General features: G+C 60.0%; 1 protein-coding gene across 1 annotated transcript in view; it reads left to right on the plus strand.

The window, feature by feature from the left end:
- Maml3 (mastermind like transcriptional coactivator 3) overlaps nucleotides 1-18888 on the plus strand; it is a 254318-nt gene extending 235430 nt beyond the window's left edge. The window contains 6 exon segments of the mRNA XM_048333778.1: nucleotides 11171-11425; nucleotides 14033-14132; nucleotides 17853-18499; nucleotides 18501-18620; nucleotides 18622-18726; nucleotides 18728-18888. Coding sequence (XP_048189735.1) covers nucleotides 11171-11425; nucleotides 14033-14132; nucleotides 17853-18499; nucleotides 18501-18620; nucleotides 18622-18726; nucleotides 18728-18847 — 1347 coding nt within the window. The 3' untranslated portion in view covers nucleotides 18848-18888.
- Nucleotides 18889-22846: the final 3958 nt, after the last annotated feature.

A 22846-nucleotide genomic window follows, 5' to 3' on the forward strand; every position in this document is an offset into this window, starting at 1 on the left:
AAAGACGGGAAGTTCAAAAACAGGTAAAGTGCAACACGAAATTATCCCGGTAGCCCCTGCCACCTGCCCTTCTTTTTCAGAATCCACAAGACGGTGGGCTAATGCTGTTCATGTGCCAGACCTAGGGTGGGTCTCCCTCACCTACAACCCGAGCGCAGCTAGAGGCGGGAGAGGCAGATGACGGTTCCGAGCGCGGGGAGGCCCGGGCAGGGCCGGCTGGGAGGCGGCGCCCCCCCCCCCCCCCGCCCCCGTGGTGTGCGAGCTCGCGGCCTTGACCGCGCTCCGTGCGCGCTGTGCACGTCCGCCCGCGTGCCGGTGTTCAAGGCCGTCGGTGACCATCCCCCGGTCCTGCCATCGTTCCCCCGGGGGAAGGGCCAGGCCGTCCTGCTGAGGGCTTTCTCTCCGTCACACCCGTTGGGCCCCCTAGCACCCTGCCTGCCTTTTATCCGGGCGCATTTCTCTCTCCTGCACGTCAGCCCGGACATGGGGGATTCGAGAGGAACCGGGTGGGCGCGGAGGTTCTCTCTGAGTGACTGCGATGGGTCGGACATCTGTCTCAAATCCGTGATGCTCTGCGTCTCCCGCCCGATCAGGGCGGCTTTTTCACAGATGGATGGATGGATGGACAGACAGGGAACAAACGCTGTCTGTTCTCATCAAGAGGAGCTCAGGTGCCAGGCCGCCCAGGGGTCCCCTCCAGCTCAGTCATCCTGGGAACGTGTGATTGATATCCTTGGAACAGGGCTGTCGCCGGGTGCCCTTGTCAGTGGCTGGCAGGCAGGCGCCATGATCCTTCATTCTGGTCCACGGAAAGCCTTGCAGAAGACGTAAATCCCGGAGAGGGCTTTGGGGAGGAGACGAGACGCGTGGGCAGATGGCAGAGAGGAGGATGTGGGAAGGGGTTATTCTGGGAAAGTCGCTGGTAGGAAATATCCATAGGAGGCAACAGGAAGGAAGCAGGCACGTTGGCTGGCATGGTGCACGCCATCCTGCCGCTGGGCATGGCGGGAGCGGACCAAGGCACACAGCTGCGGACGTCCTGGCAAGAGCGTGGGCCTGGAAGGCCATCACGGATCAACACCCAGACACACATCCAAACGCCGGCCTCAAGTGAAGGGCTGGGGCCACGGTGGTCTGGCTGTGAACACACAGGGAGCGGTTGACTATAGCATCAGGAACACGTGAGAAGAGCTACTCGGGTCTTTCCTCCGTGCGTAGGCACGGGCCACATCTGCTTTGGGAAAACACACCCTTCTGTGGACTTCCAGAACTATCACCTGGACAGGAGCCTCAGGAAAGGCAAGATGGGAGCCGTCCTGCGTTGATCTGTGGTGAGACTACAGGCATTCCGGATGGTTCTAGGGCGTCGCTGATCACTGACCTGTTTCTATTCAGCCGTTCATGGAGTTAGCACAGGATGACGGGTCTACGGCAGGAACTTTAGAGAGCTGGCAAGGCACTCACCCTAACAGAGCAGTCAGACTTGCAGTCTGTCCGCACGTTGTCATCTTCTTCTACCTGCATGGCCGTCGGCGAAGCCAGGGAAGAAGGGGGACAGGGTGTCCTGAACGCTCAAAAGGGAAGCCATCAGCCAGGGCTATGAGTTTAAGATGCAGGACTAGGATACGGGCGCGCGCGCACACACACACACACACACTCTCTCTCTCTCTCTCTCTCTCTCTCTCTCTCTCTCTCTCTCTCTCTCTCTCTCGTAGAAAATTATCCCAGGGAAGGCTGAAGGCAGCATTGAAGGCAGAGAAAACGGATCCGTGAAGCCAAATGAAAGTCACTTGTTGGGGGACCAGGGGTGGGGGAGGTAACAAGGGGCGGGGCCGGAGAGGGGAGGGCTGCCCAGAACCCCGGTGAGCACTGAGGACCCCCAGCGCGAGAAGGCGACATGAGGGCTGGAGGCGTGGCTCCTATGGTAGAGCCATGGCCAATGGACAGAAGGGTCAGGCACCGAGTTCGAGTCCTGACCTCAGACCACACACAGGAAGGAGAGAGAGAGAGAGAGACAGAGAAGGCGATGTGGTTTCTGAGACCTGAAATACAGAGACGAGAGTCTGAGTCTGGTTGCGGGTTCATTCTGGATGATGATCTGCCGAGGGAGGGAATTTGTCCCCACGCTGGTGACCTGGTGGCGCTGGCTGACAGGAGGGAGCCGCATGCTCACGTCGGGTCTGCCAACTGCTCCTTTGGGAGGAGCCAAGCAGGCTTCCTTCTCCCTCTTTGCTTTCTCTCTCGCTCCCTTTGTGTTGCCATTGCTGCGGTAGATGGCACCTGCGAACCTGAGGACGTCATTTGGAAGCCCGAATTGGGTCGATTGCCAGCCTGTCGGGGAAAGAGGTGTCGACTTGGATATAGCGGGTGCTGGCGTAGCTGCCTTTAGTCCGAGGTGCCGAGGCGTTGGAAGGCCCAAGCCGAGTACCAGGAGCCGTCGTGCTCCGAGTTCCTTCTGCGTGCCGCTCTCCCCCACCGCTTCCGGTTGAGGCAGGACGGGCACCCCAGCCCCCCTCGTTCGCTAGGGTCGGTTGACCACGCTGACCACGCGGCTTTTCACTCCGACCACAGAGGCCTGGCCTCTGAGCCGACGGCTGAAGTCTCAGGCGACAGGTGGGTGGCGCTGACTGTGGTGTGTGTGTGTTCGCCACCCAGAAGAGGGAGGCGGAAGGCGTGGGGAGCTGTGTGCTGGGAGCAGAGTGCTGGCCGTGCCTGTGCCCGGGGCTTTGGGCAGAGGAAAAGGACCCGAGAAGAGAGCATGGCCAGCACGTGTTCCTCGGTGCCCTCGCGTAGCCGAGTCTTCCATTCTGCCCGTGAGGATACCGACTCGTTTTCCCGCGGCTGGCTCTAAACCAAGATTCTCCTGCCTCCCACGTGGCTAGGATGATCCATGTGAGCCGGCAGGCCCGGCTCTAACTCCGCTGCCTCGTTCTGCAGCTGTGTGCGTTCTGCCTAGCCGTCGTGGTCGGCGTGGGGTGGTTTGGATGTGCCGTGCCCGCGTGGGGGAAGCCGTCCCTGGGAAGTCTCCTTGAAGGGTGTTCTGGGTGCGAGGATTCTGCCTCGCCACTTCCTGTCCACCATGAGGGGACACCGCTTCTACCACACCCTACCAGCGCCACGTCGTTCTACCCGGGGGCCTGGCTGGGGCCAGGCAGAGAGGGGCCGAGGACTCCGACACCCTGAGCCAAGATCAGTCTCTCCTCCCTTCAGTTGTTTCTCTCAGGTATTTGCCACAGTGCCGTTGTATACTTTGCTTTTCCTTGCAGGTTTGTGTTACACAGATGCTGTTAGTACCATATTCATAACGTCGTAGCATATGTTGTGTTCTCACAGAGGAGGTAATATTGATTCTTGATTTTTGCCTTGGGTACGCAGGGTTTTCATGCGCTCCTTCCCCCACGCCTCCATCTCTGTCCCCAGCCAGAATTAACCACCCTCTCGCCGCTGTTGCGCGGGATTCTCAGGGTGCGTCCCGGCGCAGGAGTTCCTGGGGAGCCGGCCCGCGGCTGTGTCGCTTGAGAGCCTTGGTGCCCAGAACAGTGCACGGCATGGGCGAGCAATGGCTCGGTAAAGGCAGAGGCGGGTGAGGACGGAGAGAGAGGCCTTTGGGTTGACGGACAGAAAGACGGAGCCGGCCAGGCTTGGACGGCTTAACCGCTTGTTCACCGTGAGTGTCCTTGCACGCCTTAATTCTGAGCGCAGCCTCGGGGACGGGGGGGTTTGTAGGGGAGGAATGTTAAAAGTCTAGGGTTGCCTCTTGTTGCTCCAGACATCTTGTCAAGTTATATTTTTATTTTCATGGGAAGTTTTAGACTCTGTTGGTAATAGTTCTCTTACCACCTTGTAGAACTCACCTTGACTTTTGGTCTGTCTGGATTTTTTTCCCACCATGCACTTGTCACATTCCCTTCTAAACCTGTACCAATATCCACAGAAGCAGCTTAAGTGTCCCTGGAAAAGTTAATTAGTTGATTACTGGAAGGAGGACAGTAAAGAAGGTAGTCCTTGCCATGAAGTAACATTTCTGTTTGGGATGATGGAAAAGGTCTAGTAAGAGTGTTCATGGTTATACCACATTGTGAATGTGCTTAATGCTGTTGAACTGTACACTGACGATAGTTTAAATGCTATGTTTTGCCACAGTAATAATAATAATAATAATAATAATAATAATAATTGAAGAAGAAGAAGAAGAAGAAGAAGAAGAAAGAAAAATAGAAATGGAGTCATGTGGCACCTACTTATTCTATAAATCAGTTTATTATTAGTTGGACCTCCTGAACTAGATTCAAGACAGTAGTAAATCTTTTTGAAGACAGGAAGAATAAATTTCTCACATTTATAGCGTATCCTATTATCTTGACCGAGCAGGTGGCCCCCCCCCCCCAAAAATGGTCGAGCCTGTGAAACTTCGCTTTCTCATTTTCTTCTCCTCCCTGAGCTCTTGCTATGTCACTACAAGGAAGTGACTCGTGACATGAGGATGAGCAGCCTAGAGGGCTGTTGTTGGAAATGTGGAGGGCCATTTTTCCCCCTGGAAATGGGTGCTTGCCTTCAGGACCGGGGGAAGGCACTTTGATGCAGTGTCTTAGGAAAGCACTGCGTATGGAACAGAAAGAGAGCCCAGCTCCCTCTTGCATCCATTTTCTTCTAGGCTACAGAAGGGCAGACGCTCAGGCAGGACAGAGGGGACAAAGGAGGGGTGGATTCCAGGGTGTGGGATTCTGTCCTGTGACACGGGCTCCGCTTCAAAGAGGATTGAAGGCTCATCAGCTCCAAGGAGTAAAGAGTTGGCCGTTTCTGGCGCCTTCGATGTGGTTAGTGCCACGGCAGAAACTCGGGAAGTCTTGCTGAGGACTAGAGACCCACTGTCTCCACCGCGGGGCCTCCCTGCCGTCCACGGATGCCACGGAAGCCGGAGGCCGGGCCGTAAGAGAGGCCGCAGCCCATCACAATGCTCCCAAGGCTCCACCGGGGAGTTGCCCCTCGCCCTTCCCGGGGTGTCTTCCCCGCCCCCACCCCCATCCATCCCGCAGTGGAATCCCAGAGCCCTCGGAGAGCGAGAGCATGAGGTTTTCACGGCTGCGTGCGGCTTCCTGTTGGCACCTGAGGGCGCGAGCAAACTCACTGACCCTCGGGTGGCAGCGTGCGTAGCCGTCCACATTCACCAAGCGATCTCCGCTCCTTGCCGTCTTCCTTCCTTAAGCCGGTTTCGGATAACAGGAATTCCGGGGGGGGGGGGCGGTGTTCTTGTTCAGCCCCGCCGCGGGAGAGACCAGGATAACGGGATGGTGGGAATGCAGAAGAACTGTAAGACAGTTCCCACGTGGCTTCAAGCTGTGGGACACGCAAGCTCCCGGTGGGTACCGCACTGGAGCGGCGAGGCCACCGCAGGCCCGAGCATCACGTGCAAAGACAGAATGTGGCCAGCACGGCTCACGCCCACGGCGCAGCCCCGACGTGGCCCTCGTGCCGAGTCCTCTCACGCAGCAGACCGACTCGCGTCTGCCCGTGTCTCCCCGAGAGGGTGCCCACGCCCTCCCTCGGTGACCAGAAGCCAGACGCCACAGGAAACAGGTGCTGCTGCAGGGCCGGGTCTGGGGGTGGGTGCAGCCGGTTCTAGGGCCAGAGCAACAGCCTGGGGTGTTGCTCATGGTGTTTCCTAGGGAGGCTTTGCAGCCCTTTCGCTTCAGTGTGTCTTTCTGGGTCACAGGGCTTGAACTCGGGGCCTTTGGGCTGTTCCCTGAGCTCTTTTTGCTCAAGGCGAGTGCTCTGTCGCTTTGAGCCGCAGCACCACTTCCGTTCTTCTGGTGGCTCATTGGAGACGAGAGTCTCACGGAATTTCCTGCCCCGGCTGGCTTTGAACCACCATCTTCAGATTTCAGCCTCCTGAGTAGCTAGGATTACAGGCATGAGCTACCAATGCCCGGCTGGGTTTTTGTTCCGTCATTATTTTTGAGTAATATGACCATTAACACACATGAATCGATAGATTGTTTATTTTATTACATATAAATATTAAGTAATACATATTAATGTGTATTGGTAATGTTATGATGGAGTCAACATAGACATTGGAATACATGTTACATACTATATAATACACATAAAATGTATCCTAGATGATTATCTAAAACATAGATATAATTGTCTATACTGCCATTATTTGACAGAACCAGAATATAAAATACCTTTGTGGATATAGAAACTTAATATTTACCAACAGTGCTTCACCTCTTCCCCAGTCTGGAGAAATTTCTAGTCTTTTCTGTGGGAGGTCTACTTGGTACACGTGGACCAGCTCTGTGCTGGCCCTTGGGGGGGGCGGGGGGGGCAGGTGAGGGAAGAGGTGCCCTCCCCCAACCCCCTCTGTGTGTGTGTGTGTGTGTGTTTGTGTGTGTGCACGCGCACACGTGCGTTTCTGGGGATCGAACTCAGAACCTCAAACTTACTAGGCAGGTGCTCTACCGCTAAGTGACCTCTCCAGTCTCCATGCACGTTTCTCGGCAGTTCCCCCCTCGCCTCTCTCTGGCGCGGTCCCCGCCGTCTGCGCCCCTGGAGGAGCTGGGATCGCCGAGCCCCGCACTGCGCCGTCCCCATCCCTCCCGGCTCCGCCTCCGCGCGGCTGCGGTTACGGTTACGGCCCAGCCCGTCGCCGGCTTTCTTGTGGTCGTGGCTGGCAGGGGAGGGCGTGGTTGTGGAGACTGGGTTTGGGGAGGCCGGCTTTGACGTCCACATCCTCCCGCCTCGGCCTCCCGGGTGCTGGGCTGGCCGGTTCTCGCCCCTGCGTCTGCTGGGCGGCTGCTCTCTCAGCAGATCTCGCCCCTCTCCCGTGTCCCGCAGCCGTGGGGCCTGGGCCGAGGACGGAGGGGGGAAGACGGGACTCGTGGAACACAGTCACCCTAGATATTTGCATGTGCTTAAAAAAAGTACCAGTTCTTGCCAGAGAATTTCCGGCAGGTACGATGACTGTCCTCTTCCATTCCCACCGTCAGAAGCCAGCCTGCCCTCCCTCCTCCCTCCCTCCCTCCCTCCCTCCTGGCTGGATTACCCCACGGCTGCCTCCTAACCCTGCCCACTTCCCGCTCCCCGTCCAGCCCCGTGCTCATCTCTGCTCTACCTGGCCTCGGCTTACTCTGCTTCGCGGTTTGTCGCTCTGTTCTTCCTCGAGAGCCTCTTCGCGCTCCTGGTCTCCATGGGTTGAGTCAGACATCGCATGCGCATTGAGCCCCTCTGTGGCCAGACCTACCCGGGAGCTCATCCGCCCTGCACCCTAGAAAGCAGCTCCGCTTGGGGCGGTGTGTCCTCTCCACGGGCGGCTGCTCTCCGTCCTCCCCGTCCTCCTCCTGCGCTCCTCACTCACAGCCACATCCCCGTTTCAGCACCCTGTAGAATGCTGGGTGACCTGGGCCGGGTTAACCATTCCTGGGGCCCGGGGCACATCTCTCTCCACGGCCCTGGGCTGCCGGGTGGGCTGGAGGGGTGTCCCCCCCCCGCCCACCCCAGCCCATGCCTGCGGCGGCAGTCACAAGGTCGGGGAGCATCTCCCCCTAAGTGAACGGCCCGGCTGGACACAGGGAGCAGCTCTAGGGTTGGGGCCTGAGCCAGTCTGGCTGAGACGGAGTCGCGTGGATCTTATGCCCAGGCTGGCCTTGAACCATGATCCTCCCTCTCCACCTCCCAGCTCGCTAGGATGACCGGCTCCAGCCGGGCCGTCGGTGGTGTCTTTGGGGACTCCGGTGGTGGCTTTGTGTTCTGGTCATCCCTGGGGTGGATGGTCACCCCCCACCACCCCACCCCGGGCAGCGTGGGTCCCTGGTGCTGTGGCTCCTCTTCCGTGGCTGAAGGGCTCAGTCCCACGCGGGAAGGCATTTCCTCACATTGCAGCCTGGGGGGGGGGGGATGGGTTGGGGCCTGGGACTCCAGGCTCTCCCCTCTGGCTTGGGGCTCCCCCTCCGCCCCACCTCAGGGCCACCAAGGGGAATGGGGCGCCCTGCAGGCCGGGCCGATTCCCCGGCTTGCTTTGGGGGCGCAGCTGGGGCTCTGTCACCCCGGGGGGCCGGGACCAGTGTGGCCGGCCCGGGGCGGGGCGCACCCCAGCCTCACACCCAGAGGCAGAAGGGGGGCCACATCCTGGCGTCCTCTGGCCCCGAGGTTCCCATGGGGGGGGTGTCCCGTCCCACACGAGCTTGCCCTGCCCTCCCGCCCCGGCGCCTGGCTGTCCCCTCTGGCCCGGGGTCCACGCCCTGCTGTGCTCTTTGTTCCTCGGGCAGATGGGGGGGGGCGGGGCGGGCGGCTCCCGGGGGGCCACCAGTCCGGTGTCCCCATCCCTCCCTTCCCCTCCCTCCACTCCTTTCCCCTCCCCTCCCTTCCCCTCCTTTCCCTCCCCTTCCCTCCCTTCCTTCCCCTGCCCTCCCCCCTCCTGCCCTCTCCTCCCTTCCCTCCCTTCCCCTGCCCTCCCCTCCCTTCCCCTGCCCTTTCCTCCCCTCCCTTCCCCTGCCCTCCCCTCCCCTCCCCTCTCCTCCACTCCCCTCACTTCCTTCCTCACCTCTCCCCTGCCCTCCCCTCCCCGCACCTACCCCTCCTCTCCCCTCCCCTGCCCCCCTCCCCCGCGCCCTTCCCCCTCCCGGGCCCTCGGGTGTCGGTGGGCGCCGCCGAGGCCCACGGAGCCGTCACCGGGGACTTCCTGGGTGGCGGCGGCCGTGTCCGTGTCCGGAGTGTCCGGAGTGACGCCCGGGCTGCCTGCGGCCCGACTCAGCCAGCCGCGCGGGGCTGGGGGGGTGGGGGGGTGGGGCCGCGGGGCGGGGCTGGCCGGGGGCGGGGCTGGCCGGGGGTGGGGCCGCGGGGCGGGGCCGGCCGGGGGCGGGGCTGGCAGGGGCGGGGCTGGCGGAGGCCGCGGGGCGGGGCCGAGGGGGCGGGGCGGGGCTGGCGGGGGGCGGGGCTGGCGGGAGGCGGGGCGGGGCCTCACCGCCCCCTGCCGGCCGGAGCTGGCGCGCCCCAGGCCCTGCCCCCGTGCTCGTCCCGCCCCGAGGGTCCCTGTCACCTGCCGTGGGGCGCAGGAACCTGGCGGGAAGGCGGCCGCCCTCCGTTCCCACGGCCAGTGTGTCCGCCAGACACCAAGAAGCGGGGCTCGTGGGGAGACCACCGGGGAGAGTGCTATCCCCCCAGGAACAGCCACGGGCCGCGCCCCCGAGGACAGCGGCCCAGCGGGGACCAGCTCGGCTCCATCCGCACTGGAGAGCCGGGAAGGCAAAATTTCCCTCCCCTGACACGCCTGCAAGCCCCTCCCCTCCACACGCACGCACACGCATGCACACACACGCGCACGCACACGCATGCACACACACGCGCACCGCACACGCATGCACACGCACAAACATGCACACGTGCACACACACACACCTGTCCTGGGCCGTCACACAATACTAAAGTGCACCGCGAGAAACTCACACCCAGTCTCTCCCTCCGTGTCTCATTTTCTCCCCAAATCTCTCTTCCTGATCCAAGCTGGAAAGCGCGAGGTATACTATAAAGCGCCGAAAAGAAGTCTTCTGCTGACACTGAAGTCGCCGTCAGTGTGGACTCGTGTGTGGAAGTGCGGCGTCGGGGCCATTTGTCTCCGGCGGGGGTGAGGGAAGGCCTCCGTGGGAAGGCCAGGGACGGGTTTGCAGCAGTCGGGCACCCGTAGCCTCAGGGCTGCTGGGGTCCTATGGCATAAGATCTCTCTATTGCCGTTAAAAACGTATCCTCACGCTCCCAGAACCACCTGCACACGCACGTGAATAAGTGCATAAGTATTCACCTCCAGTGCTTGTTATTCGGGCCTCGCAGTAGTCGTGCCTGTGGAAGGGCCGTGTACATCCTGGGGGCACCCTTTACCGAGTGACGTCCTCCTGGCCAGTTCTCCTGTGCGCCGAGTCGTTGCTTGAAACTGGTGAATCAGGAAGAGCACCTCTGCGGAACTCTCAGGTGGTGCTCGGTAGAAGTGTCCAGAAACCCGTTCGTGGCCGGCTATTTGTTTTATCCTCCCAGGGTCTCGGTGGGGTTGTGGTAGCCTCCCCCGGTGTGTTCCCTGGGCTCTGTCAGTAGATCTTACACTTTACAGGCACTCCCTGAGCCTCGGGTCCTTGAAAACTGCCACGGCTTGTCTGTCCGTATAGAATGGAGAGTCCCCGCTCCTCTCCACTCAAACGCCCCTGGAGGGGACTCGGCTCTGCTGTGCGGATGCTGAAGACGCCAGAGCTTTATGCAGAACATGCTCTGTTCTCACCATCAAAAACTGGCTGGGGGCCGGGGACGTGGCCTAGTGCTGGAGCGCTTGCCTAGCGCGCATGAAGCCCTGGGCTCGATTCCTCAGCCCCACACACACTGAAGAAGCCAGGCGTGGTGCTGTGGCTCAAGTGGCACAGTGCTCGCTAGCCCTAAAGCTCGGGGACAGTGGCCAGGCCTGAATTCAAGTCCCAGGACTGGCACCAAACGAAAAACCCTGACAGAGATATCTAGATAGATGATTGATAGATAGATAGATGGACAGGATGACGGTGATAAATAGATGGTAGATAAATAGATACATAGATTGAGGATAGATGATACAATAGTAAATACACATATATACAAAGAGAGGATGGTGGTGATGGAAGATAAGATAGAGAGGATGATCGATCGATAGATTGATCGATAGATTGATCGATTGCCTCTGAGCGGCAGCATTAAGAGAAAAAAACATGTGCCAACTTCTCCGGTGTTAGAATTGAACAGGATGATATCAACCATGAGACCTGTCGGTGAATAAATCCGTGTTTCTCCTGCTGGCTAAGCGCTCCGTTCCGGAGGAATAGACAGTACCAAGGAAGGAGGGTCCTCGCGTGAACCCAGCTTGAGGACTTAGCCTCTCCTTGGAGAAACGGGGTCGCTCCAGCTCTCCAGTTCACACCCCATCGCAGTGGTTCACACTCCTCTGCACCGGGTGAATCCCACCCACCCACCCCCCCCCCCCCCCGCCCGCTCTCGGGTTCCGCTGAGATGGGGCAGGGACGGACTTTGGGGTGGTGTCGTGGAACTGGAAGGGGTGCCCCTCAGGACCCCTGGGGTCTGCCAGCCCCATTTCCCTTCCCCGGCGGCCTCCTGTGTGTCCGTCTGGAATCTGCAGCTCGTCCTCTCGTCCCCACAGGAGCAGCACCCCGTCGGGCTCCCGCGGGCCGCGGGCCCCGTGCCCCCCTCGGCACCCCCGGGCTCCGGCGGCGGCGGCGGCATGGTCTCCGGAGGCAGCCCCGTGGGCCCGGGCTTCCTGGGCAGCCAGCCGCAGGCCGCCCTCATGAAGCAGATGCTCCTGGAGCAGCGGACTCAGCTGATGGAGCAGCAGAAGCAGCAGTTCCTGCGGGAGCAGCGGCAGCAGCAGCAGCAGCAGCAGCTTCTGGCCGAGCAGGTAAGACGCCCACAGCCGCAGCCCAGCCACAGGCACCTGCTGCGGCCCAGGGGTCCCCACGCCCCCCCCCCCAGATGCTCACGGACAGGCCTTTCTTAGGGGTGTGGACCACATGCAGAACCCAGGCCTTTTCCTGTAATGGATTAGTTTATGCTTCAAAGACACGCTCCAAGCCTCCATTGGCAGGGCCGTTGACACAGTGAGCGCTCTGAGTCCTGCCTGGCTCCTTGTCCTGTGCTTCCTGGTCCTAGGGGCTCTGTCCTCAGCGCACACACACACTGGGGCCTGGCTCAGCTTCTTCACACGCTGCCATGCTTGTTTCTGGCATAAAGCAGATAACAATCCCTCAGGGAACTTGGCTTCTGGAAGAGGCTGTCAGAGGAGCCGTGGAGAATTCTGTAGCATTGGTCATGGAGAAGGAATGAGGAACAAGAACAGGACCATAAGGCCCACGGAGCCTGAGGTGGCGGGGTCACGGGGAGAGAACGCACTGGAGAAAACTCCTGACAGCTTCTAAAACAACTCGGGGAACCTATGAGTTAAAGGCAGGCCGACACCTTCGGCATCTTTGACCACCACCAGCTTAGAGAGAAAGCCCCTCTTGCGGACGGCGGACGGCCTCTGCAGGGGTGGACTTGTGTTGTTTTTAGAGATGCTGGCATCTTATCCCAAAGAAAAGCCTGAGACTGTCCGCAAGATCCCAGATGGTCCCTGTGGGGGGCTGTGGGGGTCATCTCACGGAGGAGGCTCTGCGTGGGGGGGCGGGGGGCCATGAGGCTGTCCTACCAGCTCAAAGCCCAATGTAGCTCTGACTCCTAGTGGTTCCTTCCAGAATGTTCCAGATAGCACCCGCACTTTGGAGATGCACCAGGCATCCGCCACCACCTCTAGAAGACGCAGTGCAGATAGACATAGTCCCCCTGAGGCCCCCTGGAATCAAGGGGGACAGCTCAGGATAACAGCAGCCACCCCCGCCCAAAGAGAGAACCCGCCCTGCCGAGCGAGCGAGCGTAGTTTACTCCTGTTTCCTGCTTCTGTGTCCGTCCCCCCCCCCCCCAACAGCTGTGTAATCATCTCCCTTCCTCCCGAGGCCAGAGAGTGCCCGGCAGCCATGGTCCAAACAAGCCTCGCTCCTCACACCTGCAGCAGGTGTGCGCCGCCCGGAGCCAGGCACTGGCAGGGGCTTCGGGGGGGGGGGGGGAAGCCGGGCTGTGGGAGTCCGCGCGGCTGGCGGCCGGCCCTGGGCAGGTGGGGCAGGCCTGCCCGGCACCTGAGAGCCGGCGAGCCGCAGCGGGGTCGCAGAGGGAGATGGGTGACCCCATGCCGGACTCACCCACCCGGCAGCCAGGCCAGCAAAGCCCCGGAGAACCAGGACAGGGATGGGAAACCCGGAGGACGCCCCGGGCCTGCAGACACTGCTTCCTTTTTTGCCACCAGGGCTGGGGTTTGAACTTAGGGCATACGCACTGTCCCTGAGCTTTCTCGCCCGAGGCTAGATAGTGGTCCAGCACCGGGGCTGCAGCTCCTCTTCCGGCTGGTCGGTAGTCGGCTGGCGATCAGAGTCTTGTGCGCTTTTCGTGCACTGACCGTCTTGAGAGCCCAGTCCTCGGCTCCCGGCCTCCTGAGCAGCTAGGATTGCAGGCGCGAGTCGCGGGCGCCAAGCTCACCAAGAGCGTGGACGGACGCGGGCCGTCTCCGTAGTCCCCACGTTCGAAGCCCTCCACTTGGTGTTTTGCCAACGATTCTCTTCGTCAGCCCTGGGACTCAAAGCCCGCGCGTCTCCCAGGCCAGGCAGGTGTCGCTCCAGCCGACACCACGCACGCCGGCGCCGTGCGGATCGGCGCGGGTAGCAGGGTGGTCCTAGGGCTTTCAGGTCTGGAAACGGCGTGTGGGCCGCACTTGTGTGTCCTCCGAGGACAACGGAGGGACGGGAGACCCAGCTTTACCCAGGTTCCCAGCCCATCCGGCGGCCAGGTGTGCGGTAACACTTCATGCCTCGCTGGCCGGGAGCGCGGTACGCGTCGCCTCTCGCTCACTCCCGGACGTTCTTCAGAATGAGGGATTTCAGATCCCTTAAGAGACTGTCAGACACGGACACGGGTGGCTGGGAGCTGAGGATCACGGTTCAAAGCCAGCCTGGGCAGGAAATCTATGAGACTCTTAGCTCCTGTTCACCACTGAAAAGCCAGAAGTAGAGCTGTGGTTTAGTGCTTGCCTTGAGCACAAAAGCTCAGGGACGGTGCCCAGGCCCTGGGTTCAAGTACACACACACCACACACACACACACACACACACACACACCAAGAGCCATTCAGTATCATGACGTCCTATTCGTTTACAAATGAGGAAACGGAGTCCAGTGCTGCTCCTGATTACTTGAGAAAAGCCAAGCCAGGAGGGGCGCTGGGGCTCCGGGCTCTCTGCAGGCTGCCCTGGGCCTGTGTGTGAGGAGAGTGGGGGGGGGGGGGGGTCGTTCTCTGAACCTCCGTCCTCGGGTCCATCCGCTTGGCGAGAGCTTGGTGTGGGAGGCCAGCACCCTGGCCCTGGGGACGGCCGGGTGTCCCCCTCCCCCCGCTCCCCCCTCACCCCCGTGCTCTGTCCTCCTAGCAGCTGCACCAGACGCACCTCCCCCGGCAGCACGCCCAGCAGCCGCCGCCACCGCCGCAGCGGAGCCCGTACCCCATGCAGCAGGTCGGCCAGTTTCAAGGTGAGAGCCCGGCCCCACCCCACCCCCCCCCACCGGTGGGTCACCCCGTCAGAACCGCCGGGCAGAGGACCCCGGTCCCCGTGTGGTAGTTTAAGCATTCTAATTCTTTGGCAATGACCTTTTTTTTGGGGGGGGGGGGCAGTCGTGGGCCTTGGACTCGGGGCCTGAATGCAGTCATGGGCCTTGAACTCAGGGCCTGAGCACTATCCCTGGCTTCTTCCCGCTCAAGGCTAGCACTCTGCCACTTGAGCCACAGGCCACCTCTGGCCATTTTCTGTATATGTGGTGCTGGGGAATCGAACCCAGGGCTTCATGTATACGAGGCAAGCACTCTGGCCACTACCATATCCCCAGCCCCACGATCGTTCCTTACATACGCTCACATAGTAGCTCCCCTGCCGTACTGACAGCGTGACGGTGTGCGTGCGGAAAACAGCAGATCAACAGATAACGAATAGTTTCCTGAGAGAGAGCTCTGCAAGGAGCCACGGGAAACGGCCGCATGCCCCGCCCCAGGAGTCAGAGGTCACGGTGACCCCCCTTCACTGGACGTGAGCCCCCACCCCCCCGGCAGTGTCACAGTGTCACCTGCCGGTGGAAAGCTCATGTTTTTCATAAACAGAGGCTTCCTGGGAGTAGAACTAGGGCAGAGGCCCTTTTAGAGAAAGAATTGCATATTATCATCTTTATTTGAATATGGAAGATTTTCTTTGACACTGTGATGTTAACCAGCAGACAAGAAAATTAATGTGACTACGGTGTCTCACGATAAGAGCTGTTTTAGACCAAAAAAAAAGGAAAAGAAAAAAAATAGCCTGTTTAACATATGTAGTAATTGGTTGAAGACACTTTGAGTCTCGGATTGTGTTTGGATTTTGTTTCCTTTGTGTGTTTAAAATTATTGAAGGCATAAGGCTAAAATAATAAAAGGCCTTTTATTTCACTTAGGTTGAAAATGTTATGCTGATGGCTGATATTTTAAATGTGTGTGTCGTTGTTTTTTTTAAATAATCATTACATCTAGCCAGAAGTCGTGGCGTAAGCCTATAATCCTAGCTGCTGATGGGATTCTGGCTCAAGGCCAGACAGGGAAAAAGCTCGCAAGACCCCATTCAACCAAGAAGGCTGGATACGGTAGTGCAGGCCTGTCATCCTAGCTACCCAGGGAACATAAATGAGGAGATCCGTGTCGGTCGAGGACAGAACTCAAAAAGACACTGTTAGAAAGTCAGCTAGAGGGTTGGGGATATGGCCTAGTGGCAAGAGAGCTTGCCTCCCATACATGAAGCCCTGGGTTCGATTCCCCAGCACCACATATACAGAAAATGGCCAGAAGTGGCGCTGTGGCTCAAGTGGCAGAGTGCTAGCCTTGAGCAAAAAGAAGCCAGGGACAGTGCTCAGGCCCTGAGTCCAAGGCCCAGGACTGGCCAAAAAAAAAAAAAGAAAAAGAAAAAGAAACAGGGAGGGGGTGGAGGGAGGGAGGGAGAGGAAGGAGGGAGGGGGGAGGAAGGAAGGAAGGAAGGAATTACATCTAGGCAGTGCAGACATTTATAGTAGAGATGGTAAAAATAAATAGTAACATAATGGCTCTGTTAAAGGGCATGGCAGCTTTCCTCCAGAGAAAGGAACCTACGTCTCAATTGCGAAATTAATTCAGACAATATCCGATCCTTCAACATATCCCTATGAGTATACAACAAAAAGATGCCCAAATGACCAACGTCCTCCATCGGTTTGGGGCAGTCCGTCGGCCTGTGTGTATGTAATTTGGGTCTGTCCAATCAATCCAAGTCAGCCGCCACTTCCCCTTAAGTTTTTTCATAAGCAGTTCAATCGCTTAATTCACTACAGCTGATTCCACTGGTCACAGAGTTGATACAGACTTAATAGCGAAGGTCACAAAACTGCCTAACAGGATATATGACCATCCAGTGTTTACCCAAAAACTTTTTGTTTGTTTGTTCCAGAATAAAAATCAGGGGCTGGGGATATAGCCTAGTGGCAAGAGTGCCTGCCTCGGATACACGAGGCCCTAGGTTCGATTCCCCAGCACCACATATACAGAAAACGGCCAGAAGCGGCGCTGTGGCTCACGTGGCAGAGTGCTAGCCTTGAGCGGGAAGAAGCCAGGGACAGTGCTCAGGCCCTGAGTCCAAGGCCCAGGACTGGCCAAAAAAACTAACTAAATAAATAAATAAATAAAAATCACCTGACTGAAATCGGGCTCAGAACGAGGAAGTGTGAACTGTTTCTGGGGATTTAATGGAAGTCTTCCAGGTCCCCTCCACGGCAACCATGTGATTTTTCAATACAGCATGATATTGACCCTGACCCACAAAACTTAAGTCATAATCAGAATTCCCATAATTTTCTTTCTCAAAGAAAGGAAGAAAATATGGAGACATATTTGCTGCCCAGAAATCAATAACCCCGTCAGAAAGACACACACACACACAAAAGCATAGTTCGGTTATCTACCAATATGCCAGTTTTAACAAGGTTATGCTGTCCTCTTGCGGAGGTGCAAGGGGGACCTGATTTGCTTATGATATTGATTTGCTCCCATACTGCATCTCCCTTAAATGTCCGGGGGAGAAACCTATTCTTCTTTTTCTCGTAGACTTAATCACCAGCCGGGATATAAAGAAGCTATTTTGTGCCCCTCTAATCCTTTACAACACGGGCCGAGCATTCAGTAGGTGACAGTTTGCCCTGGTTTGCACGCACTGGGCTCCGGGAACCTGTGAAGAGAGACTCCATTGTGGTCCTCTGGCCAGCTTTCCGGCGGCTGCATTCCGAGTGTCTTAGCCGTGGTCAGAGAGCAGTACGTAGTAGTCATCGCTGACTAGAAAGGGTGGACTTGGCTACAGAAAGGCACCAGGTTCACTGCCAGGCAGCCTGAGGCAGGGTGCTTGCCTGTCCCAGCTGCAGAACCAGGTCTTCCTGCACTGATGTTAGGGTTCGGAGGATCCCAAGCCCGAGGGGTGGGCAAAGCGGATCTGGAAAAGGTCCCATCTGCCCAAACAGCTCCCAAGCGAAGACGGTGGCCTTTACCCCGTCAAATCCCACTGAGTCTTAAAGCAAGTCGCCATCACCGTTTCCAAGGGTAGTGTTCTCCGCTTGAAATTATACTCCCAGGGGCTGGGGATATGGCCTAGTGGCAAGAGTGCTCGCCTCGGATACATGAAGCCCTGGGTTCGATTCCCCAGCACCACGTATACAGAAAACAGCCAGAAGTGGTGCTGTGGCTCAGGTGGCAGAGTGCTAGCCTTGAGCGGGAAGAAGCCAGGGACAGTGCTCAGGCCCTGAGTTCAAGCCCCAGGACGGGCAAAAAAAAATCCAGATGTGGAGCGATGGCTCAGGTGGTAGAGCGCCAGCCCTGAGCAATAAAGCTAAGGGACTGTGCCCGGGCCCTGAGTCTAAGCCCCATGCCTGGGACCCGCACAACAAGGAAGCTGTCAAAGCCGTGTGCAGTCTGCGTGCCTGACTTCGGCAGTGCTTCCGCGCTCGACGGTGAGGACTTGGGTGACTTTCGTGTTTGCCGGTGTGTTCAGTGCTTGGCCGATTGTGCACACTCACCTCGTAGGTAGGTGTGCGTGCGTGTGCCCATGTGCACGTGTGTGTCCGCGCCCGCACAGCCACGCAGGACGCGTCGGGAGGCCCCCTCGGAGAGCGGCCCCCGCCCTGCCGCCCGTGAGTGACCCGTGCTTCCCCCCTCAGGTTCGGCGCAGGACATGGCGGCCGCCAGGAGCCAGGCGGCGCTGCAGAGCATGCGGACGTCCCGGATGATGGCGCAGAACGCGGGCCTGATGGCCATGGGGCCCTCCCAGAGCCCGGGGACCATGGGCGCCGCCGCCGCCCAGTCGGAGATGGGGCTGGCCCCTTACAGCGCCCCGGCGGCCGGCCAGCCGGGCCTGTACGCCATGGGCCCCGGCCTGACGCAGATGCTGCAGCACCCGAGCGCGGGCGCCCTGAGCGCCCCCCACGGCCCGGCCCCGGCGCCCCGGCCGCCCGCCTCGGGCCCGGGGGTGGGCGTGGTGGGCGGCTTTGCGCAGAGCATGCTGGTCGGCGCCCAGCACCCCCCCGTGAAGGGCGCGGGGGGCCAGGCCCCGGCCCGGCCCCAGGGCGCCCCCCGGCTGCAGACGGTCCCGGGGACGGCCCAGCAGGGGGCCCCGGGCTGGCAGCCGAGGGGGCTGTCGGGGCTGCCCGGCCGGGCCGGGGCCGAGCTGGCGCCGTTCGCCAACGGCCCGGGCTACGCGCTGCAGGCCGGCCCGCCCCGACTCGCCGCCAAGCCGCCCTTCCCGGGCCCGGACGCCGGCCCCGCGGCGGGGAGAGCCCTCCACCCGGCCGCCCTGGCGCGCCCGCTGCCGCCCCCCGCTGCCCGGGCCGCAGGGCGCCCCCGCGCAGGCGCGGCCCGGGGCCCTGGCGGGCCTGAGCGCGGGCGTCGCGGGGCTGCCGGCCTTCGGCCCGCCCTCCGCGCAGCCGCAGGGGCCCGGCGGGCGGCGGCGGCGGCGGCTACGCGGGCAGCGGGCAGAGCCCGGCCTACGAGCGCCCCCCGCAGGACGCGCCCTACGGCTACGGCGAGGGCGCCGCGCCCCGCCTTCCCCGGCCTCCCCGACGGCGCCGCCGACCTGGTGGACTCCCTCGCCAAGGGCGCGCCGCCGCCGGGCGACGAGTGGATGCAGGAGCTCGACGAGCTGTTCGGGAACCCCTAGTCCCGGCCGCGCGGACGGCCGCGCACGCGCAGGAGGAGAAGGGGGCGGAGCCGAGCGCGGCGCCGCCCGCCCCCGTCTGTGTTCTGTTCGTCGTTATGTTTCTGACCCACGTAAACTGAGCCACGCGGCCGCGGCTGGCGGTGGGAAACCCGGGTGTGACGCCCCGACCACCCCCCCCCACCCCACCCCCGGGCTCCTCGCACACGGCCCGGCTGCAGGAGAGGGGCCGGAAGAGCGAGGGGGGACACAGACAGAATCCTCCGCCCGGCACGTCGGGGCCGCGGCGAGAAGAGAGGAAGAGCCGGGGCCGAGGACGCCGGGCCGCCGGCCGGGAGACTGCAGGGCAGGCGCGGAGCCGCGAGCGGCCCGGGAGCCGACGTGGAGCTCGCGTGTCCCCCCCCCCCCGCTCGCGTGTCCCCCCCCCGCCCCCCCGCCCGGCGGACCACGACGCGAGGCGCGGGGCAGCGTGGGAAGGACCGCGGGAAGGACGGGGGCGGCCGCGCCGATGCCGGGGGCGGGCCTGCGGGAGCCGCGTCCTGACGTCCGCCCCCCGAGGGCCGGCCTGGACGCCGCGGGCTCCCCACCCTCCCGGGAGCATCCCCAGGGCGGCGGTCACACCGACCTTGCCGTCCCGCCCCCCCCCCCCCAACGACAGCCGCGACGCCCTCGGGATGGACGGGCAGACGAGGCGTGGGCTCCGCCTCGAGGCGGGGCGATCCCGTGAGGAGGGCCCGCCCCTGAGGGCGGCGAGCAGCCCCGGCGCGCCCACCCGACGGCCGGGCCCGCGGGGACCCGTGGGCCGCTCCCACGTCGGAGGCAGGCGAGCCCAGGAGGCGGGCGGGCGGGCGGGCGGCCTTACCCTCCGCTTCCTCGCCCCGGGCGCCGTCGGGCCTGCTGGGCACAGGGGAGCCTTGAACTCGCGAGGAGGAGGCTGCCAGGCACGCCCCGAGCAAAGCAGATGAAAACCAAAAAAAACAATAACGACACAGAGTAATAATAATAAAGCCGAGGAAGGAGGAGCCGCGCCGCCATCGCCTCCGGGAAGCAAACCCACGGGCCGTGAGGAGAAACGAGGGGCGGCCGCGCGGCCTCCGGAAGGCTTCCTCCCATGCCCGGGGCGGTGACCCCCTCACAGAGAGGGAGGGCGTGATAAAGTCCTTCTGTTTCTACTACGGTGCTGATGTACAGGTAATGTCTAAAAAAATAAAATAAAAGTTATTTGTACATAAGTTTTTACAATACTGCAGATATCACTGGGTCTACTATCTGTAAATAGATATACATATAAATATAAATATATATATACCGTTTGTTTAAAATAGAGTATTTTTATTTCATTCCTTGATTCATCCTCATGGCAGTGGGACTGGACTTCAGACGACATCCAATTTGTACTGTGGAACACACGTGGCGACCCAATCCGTTTGATTCCAATTTTTCTAGTTTTCTGTTTTCACTTTGTACACCGAACATGGCTATTTCCTTTTGAGAAATGTACAGAACTCCGAAATGTAGAGATGAAGTGATGTCTACATACCACTTTTAAAGAAAAAAAAAAAAGAACACAAAAATAAAAGGATCATTATCTAAATCAATCCGGAGAATTGTTCATTTTAGATCCTCACTGGATCCCACCGCTAATTAGCCGTACTTCCTGTCCCTGCGGTTAAGTTGATTAGTGGTACTTCCTGTATCAAAGTCTTGAGGGTATTATTTTTAAACATTTACTTGACAGTATCGCACACCTTTTCTTTTTTTTTTTTTTTCTGGCTGTACTTGGGTTTGAACTCAGGGCCTCCCGCTTGCTAATAAGCCGGCACGTTCCACCTCTGAGCCATGCCTCCAGCACGCCCTGGTTGGTCAGTGTTTTGACACAAGGTCTCACTTTAGGCCCCGGGCACACAGGGCTGAGAGGATAGGCACCTGCTACCACACCCAGCCGTAGGCTGGAATAGAGACTCACAAGCTTTGGCCTGAGCCCGGGTGTTCATCTAGCCCCCTAGCCATTCCGCTTCCAGCCGGCTCATTCAGAGGACTCAGAAAACGGGTTGCCAACGTGGAATGATAGAAAAAGGAAAACTCAATCATACACACTCCCAGTAAGAGCCTACCTCCTTTCTCCCAGCCCACGCCGAGTCTCTCGAAGCGGGGCCCAGCCCATCCTCGCCTGCACCCCAGAGCTGAAATGCATCGGCGCGTGCGTGAAAGGCCACCGCGTGCTGGACAAACGGATACAGGACGGGACTCGGAGCTCCCCGCGGCGCGAGGCGGGGGCCAGAGCGAGGCTCACGGTCGCCCCTGGCTTGCTTGCTTCCCCTCCTCTTCCCGTGGCCCCAGGCTGCTCCAGCGTCCTCTTGGAATCGCTCCGCTAACACATCACACAAACGCAGTTCCGTCCCTCACCTCTGAGAGACATTTCCTTGCATTCCCTCGCCGGACTTTAAAGAGCATCGTGAATCCACACGTTACAGGACGGTAGACCGCAAAGGAATGGAACACGCAACAGAGCTACCCTCTCAAGCGGGTTTCCCAGTGCCCGGATGGAGAGAACACAGGCAGGGAGGACAACAAAGCTCCAAGGAGAGCGGAGCACGCCCCCGGCTGGCTGATTAAAATGCAGTGCTAAGGTCCTACTAGCAGGTGCTTGGCACTGAGGAGACAAATGAAATGCTCCCCCCACCCCACCTCTTGGTCTTAAAGAAGGCTTTAGTTGTCTTAAGGCAGAAGCTGACCGCGTGGTACTGACGTTTATGTTTGTTTTTTTTGTTTTTTTTTTTTTTTTTTGGCCAGTCCTGGGCCTTGGACTCAGGGCCTGAGCACTGTCCCTGGCTTCTTCCCGCTCAAGGCTAGCACTCTGCCACTTGAGCCACAGCACCGCTTCTGGCCGTTTTCTGTATATGTGGTGCTGGGAATCGAACCTAGGGCCTCGTGTATCCGAGGCAGGCACTCTTGCCACTAGGCTATATCCCCAGCCCCTGACGTTTATGTTTAAACAGCCCTTTCACAGAAACGTAGCACATGCCTAGAAGGGTTTTGTAGCACAGCTCTCCAGGAACGTCTAGAAGATGTCGTGATTCAAGCACAGCGTTTGGGATAGCGCTGAAGATCTTATTTTGTGTTTTCAAGTGAACCCCACACACTCCCCCTGCACCGTGGAGCCTGGACTGGCTTGGGGGACACAGCGCTAGGGGCTGTGCACAGGGCGCCTTCCCCGGGCCCCGTTACGGGGTCAGGACCAGGATTCCCTCCCTCCTCCTGGGAGACCCCCAGTGAGCAGGGGTTGGTTCCCGGCCACGCGGGGCTGTCCTCACAGAAGGCTCCGGCAACAGCACGCGCTTGGCATCCGTTTGCTTCCAAGGCCCGGTGCAGCCTCCTGGAAGTTCGTCTGCTTTCTCGGAACCGAGGTGAGCTCCGGTCACCCAGCCCAGCTCCCGGCCCTCCTCCTCGGCTTGGCTGTCCTCCCTCCCATCTTCAGAACCAGCCTTGCATCTGCCGGCCCTGACCTCATTTCCTCTGTTGCTCAAGATGGAGGCCCAGCCCTGAGGCGGGGCCAGGTTCTCTCCGGGCTCCTGCACGCTGTTCTCCTCCCCTTCGACGTGGCCGAGCTCCGCTCTGCCCTGGGTCACGTCGTGGAGGGCTTCTTTCCACAGTGGGAACCGGGTGCGGTCCTGTGCGGGAGGGGAGAAGGAGGCGCGAGGGAGCGTTGCTTCAGGAAGCCCCTGGCGTGGATGCACGGGGGGGGGGGGGGGCTGTGTCTCTAACCATGGCTCCTGAGGAGGACTCGTCGGGAGGAAGCCGGGGGCGCAGACGGAGAGCAGCCCCTCCTCTCGGGTCACTGGTGATCTCTAAGGCCACGCTGCTTCTCTCCGAGGCTGGAGAGAGGAGGGAACGGAGTGCGGGCGGCGCCTCCCTGCTTTCCTCTCCACGCGGCCCCCCTCCGCCTCTCTCCCCAGCCTTTCTCCACACTTCGTTGCTGTTGTTACAATTATTAAAGTCCTG

Source organism: Perognathus longimembris, chromosome 24 (assembly GCF_023159225.1).
Source record: "Perognathus longimembris pacificus isolate PPM17 chromosome 24, ASM2315922v1, whole genome shotgun sequence".
Taxonomy (NCBI): Eukaryota; Metazoa; Chordata; class Mammalia; order Rodentia; family Heteromyidae; genus Perognathus; species Perognathus longimembris.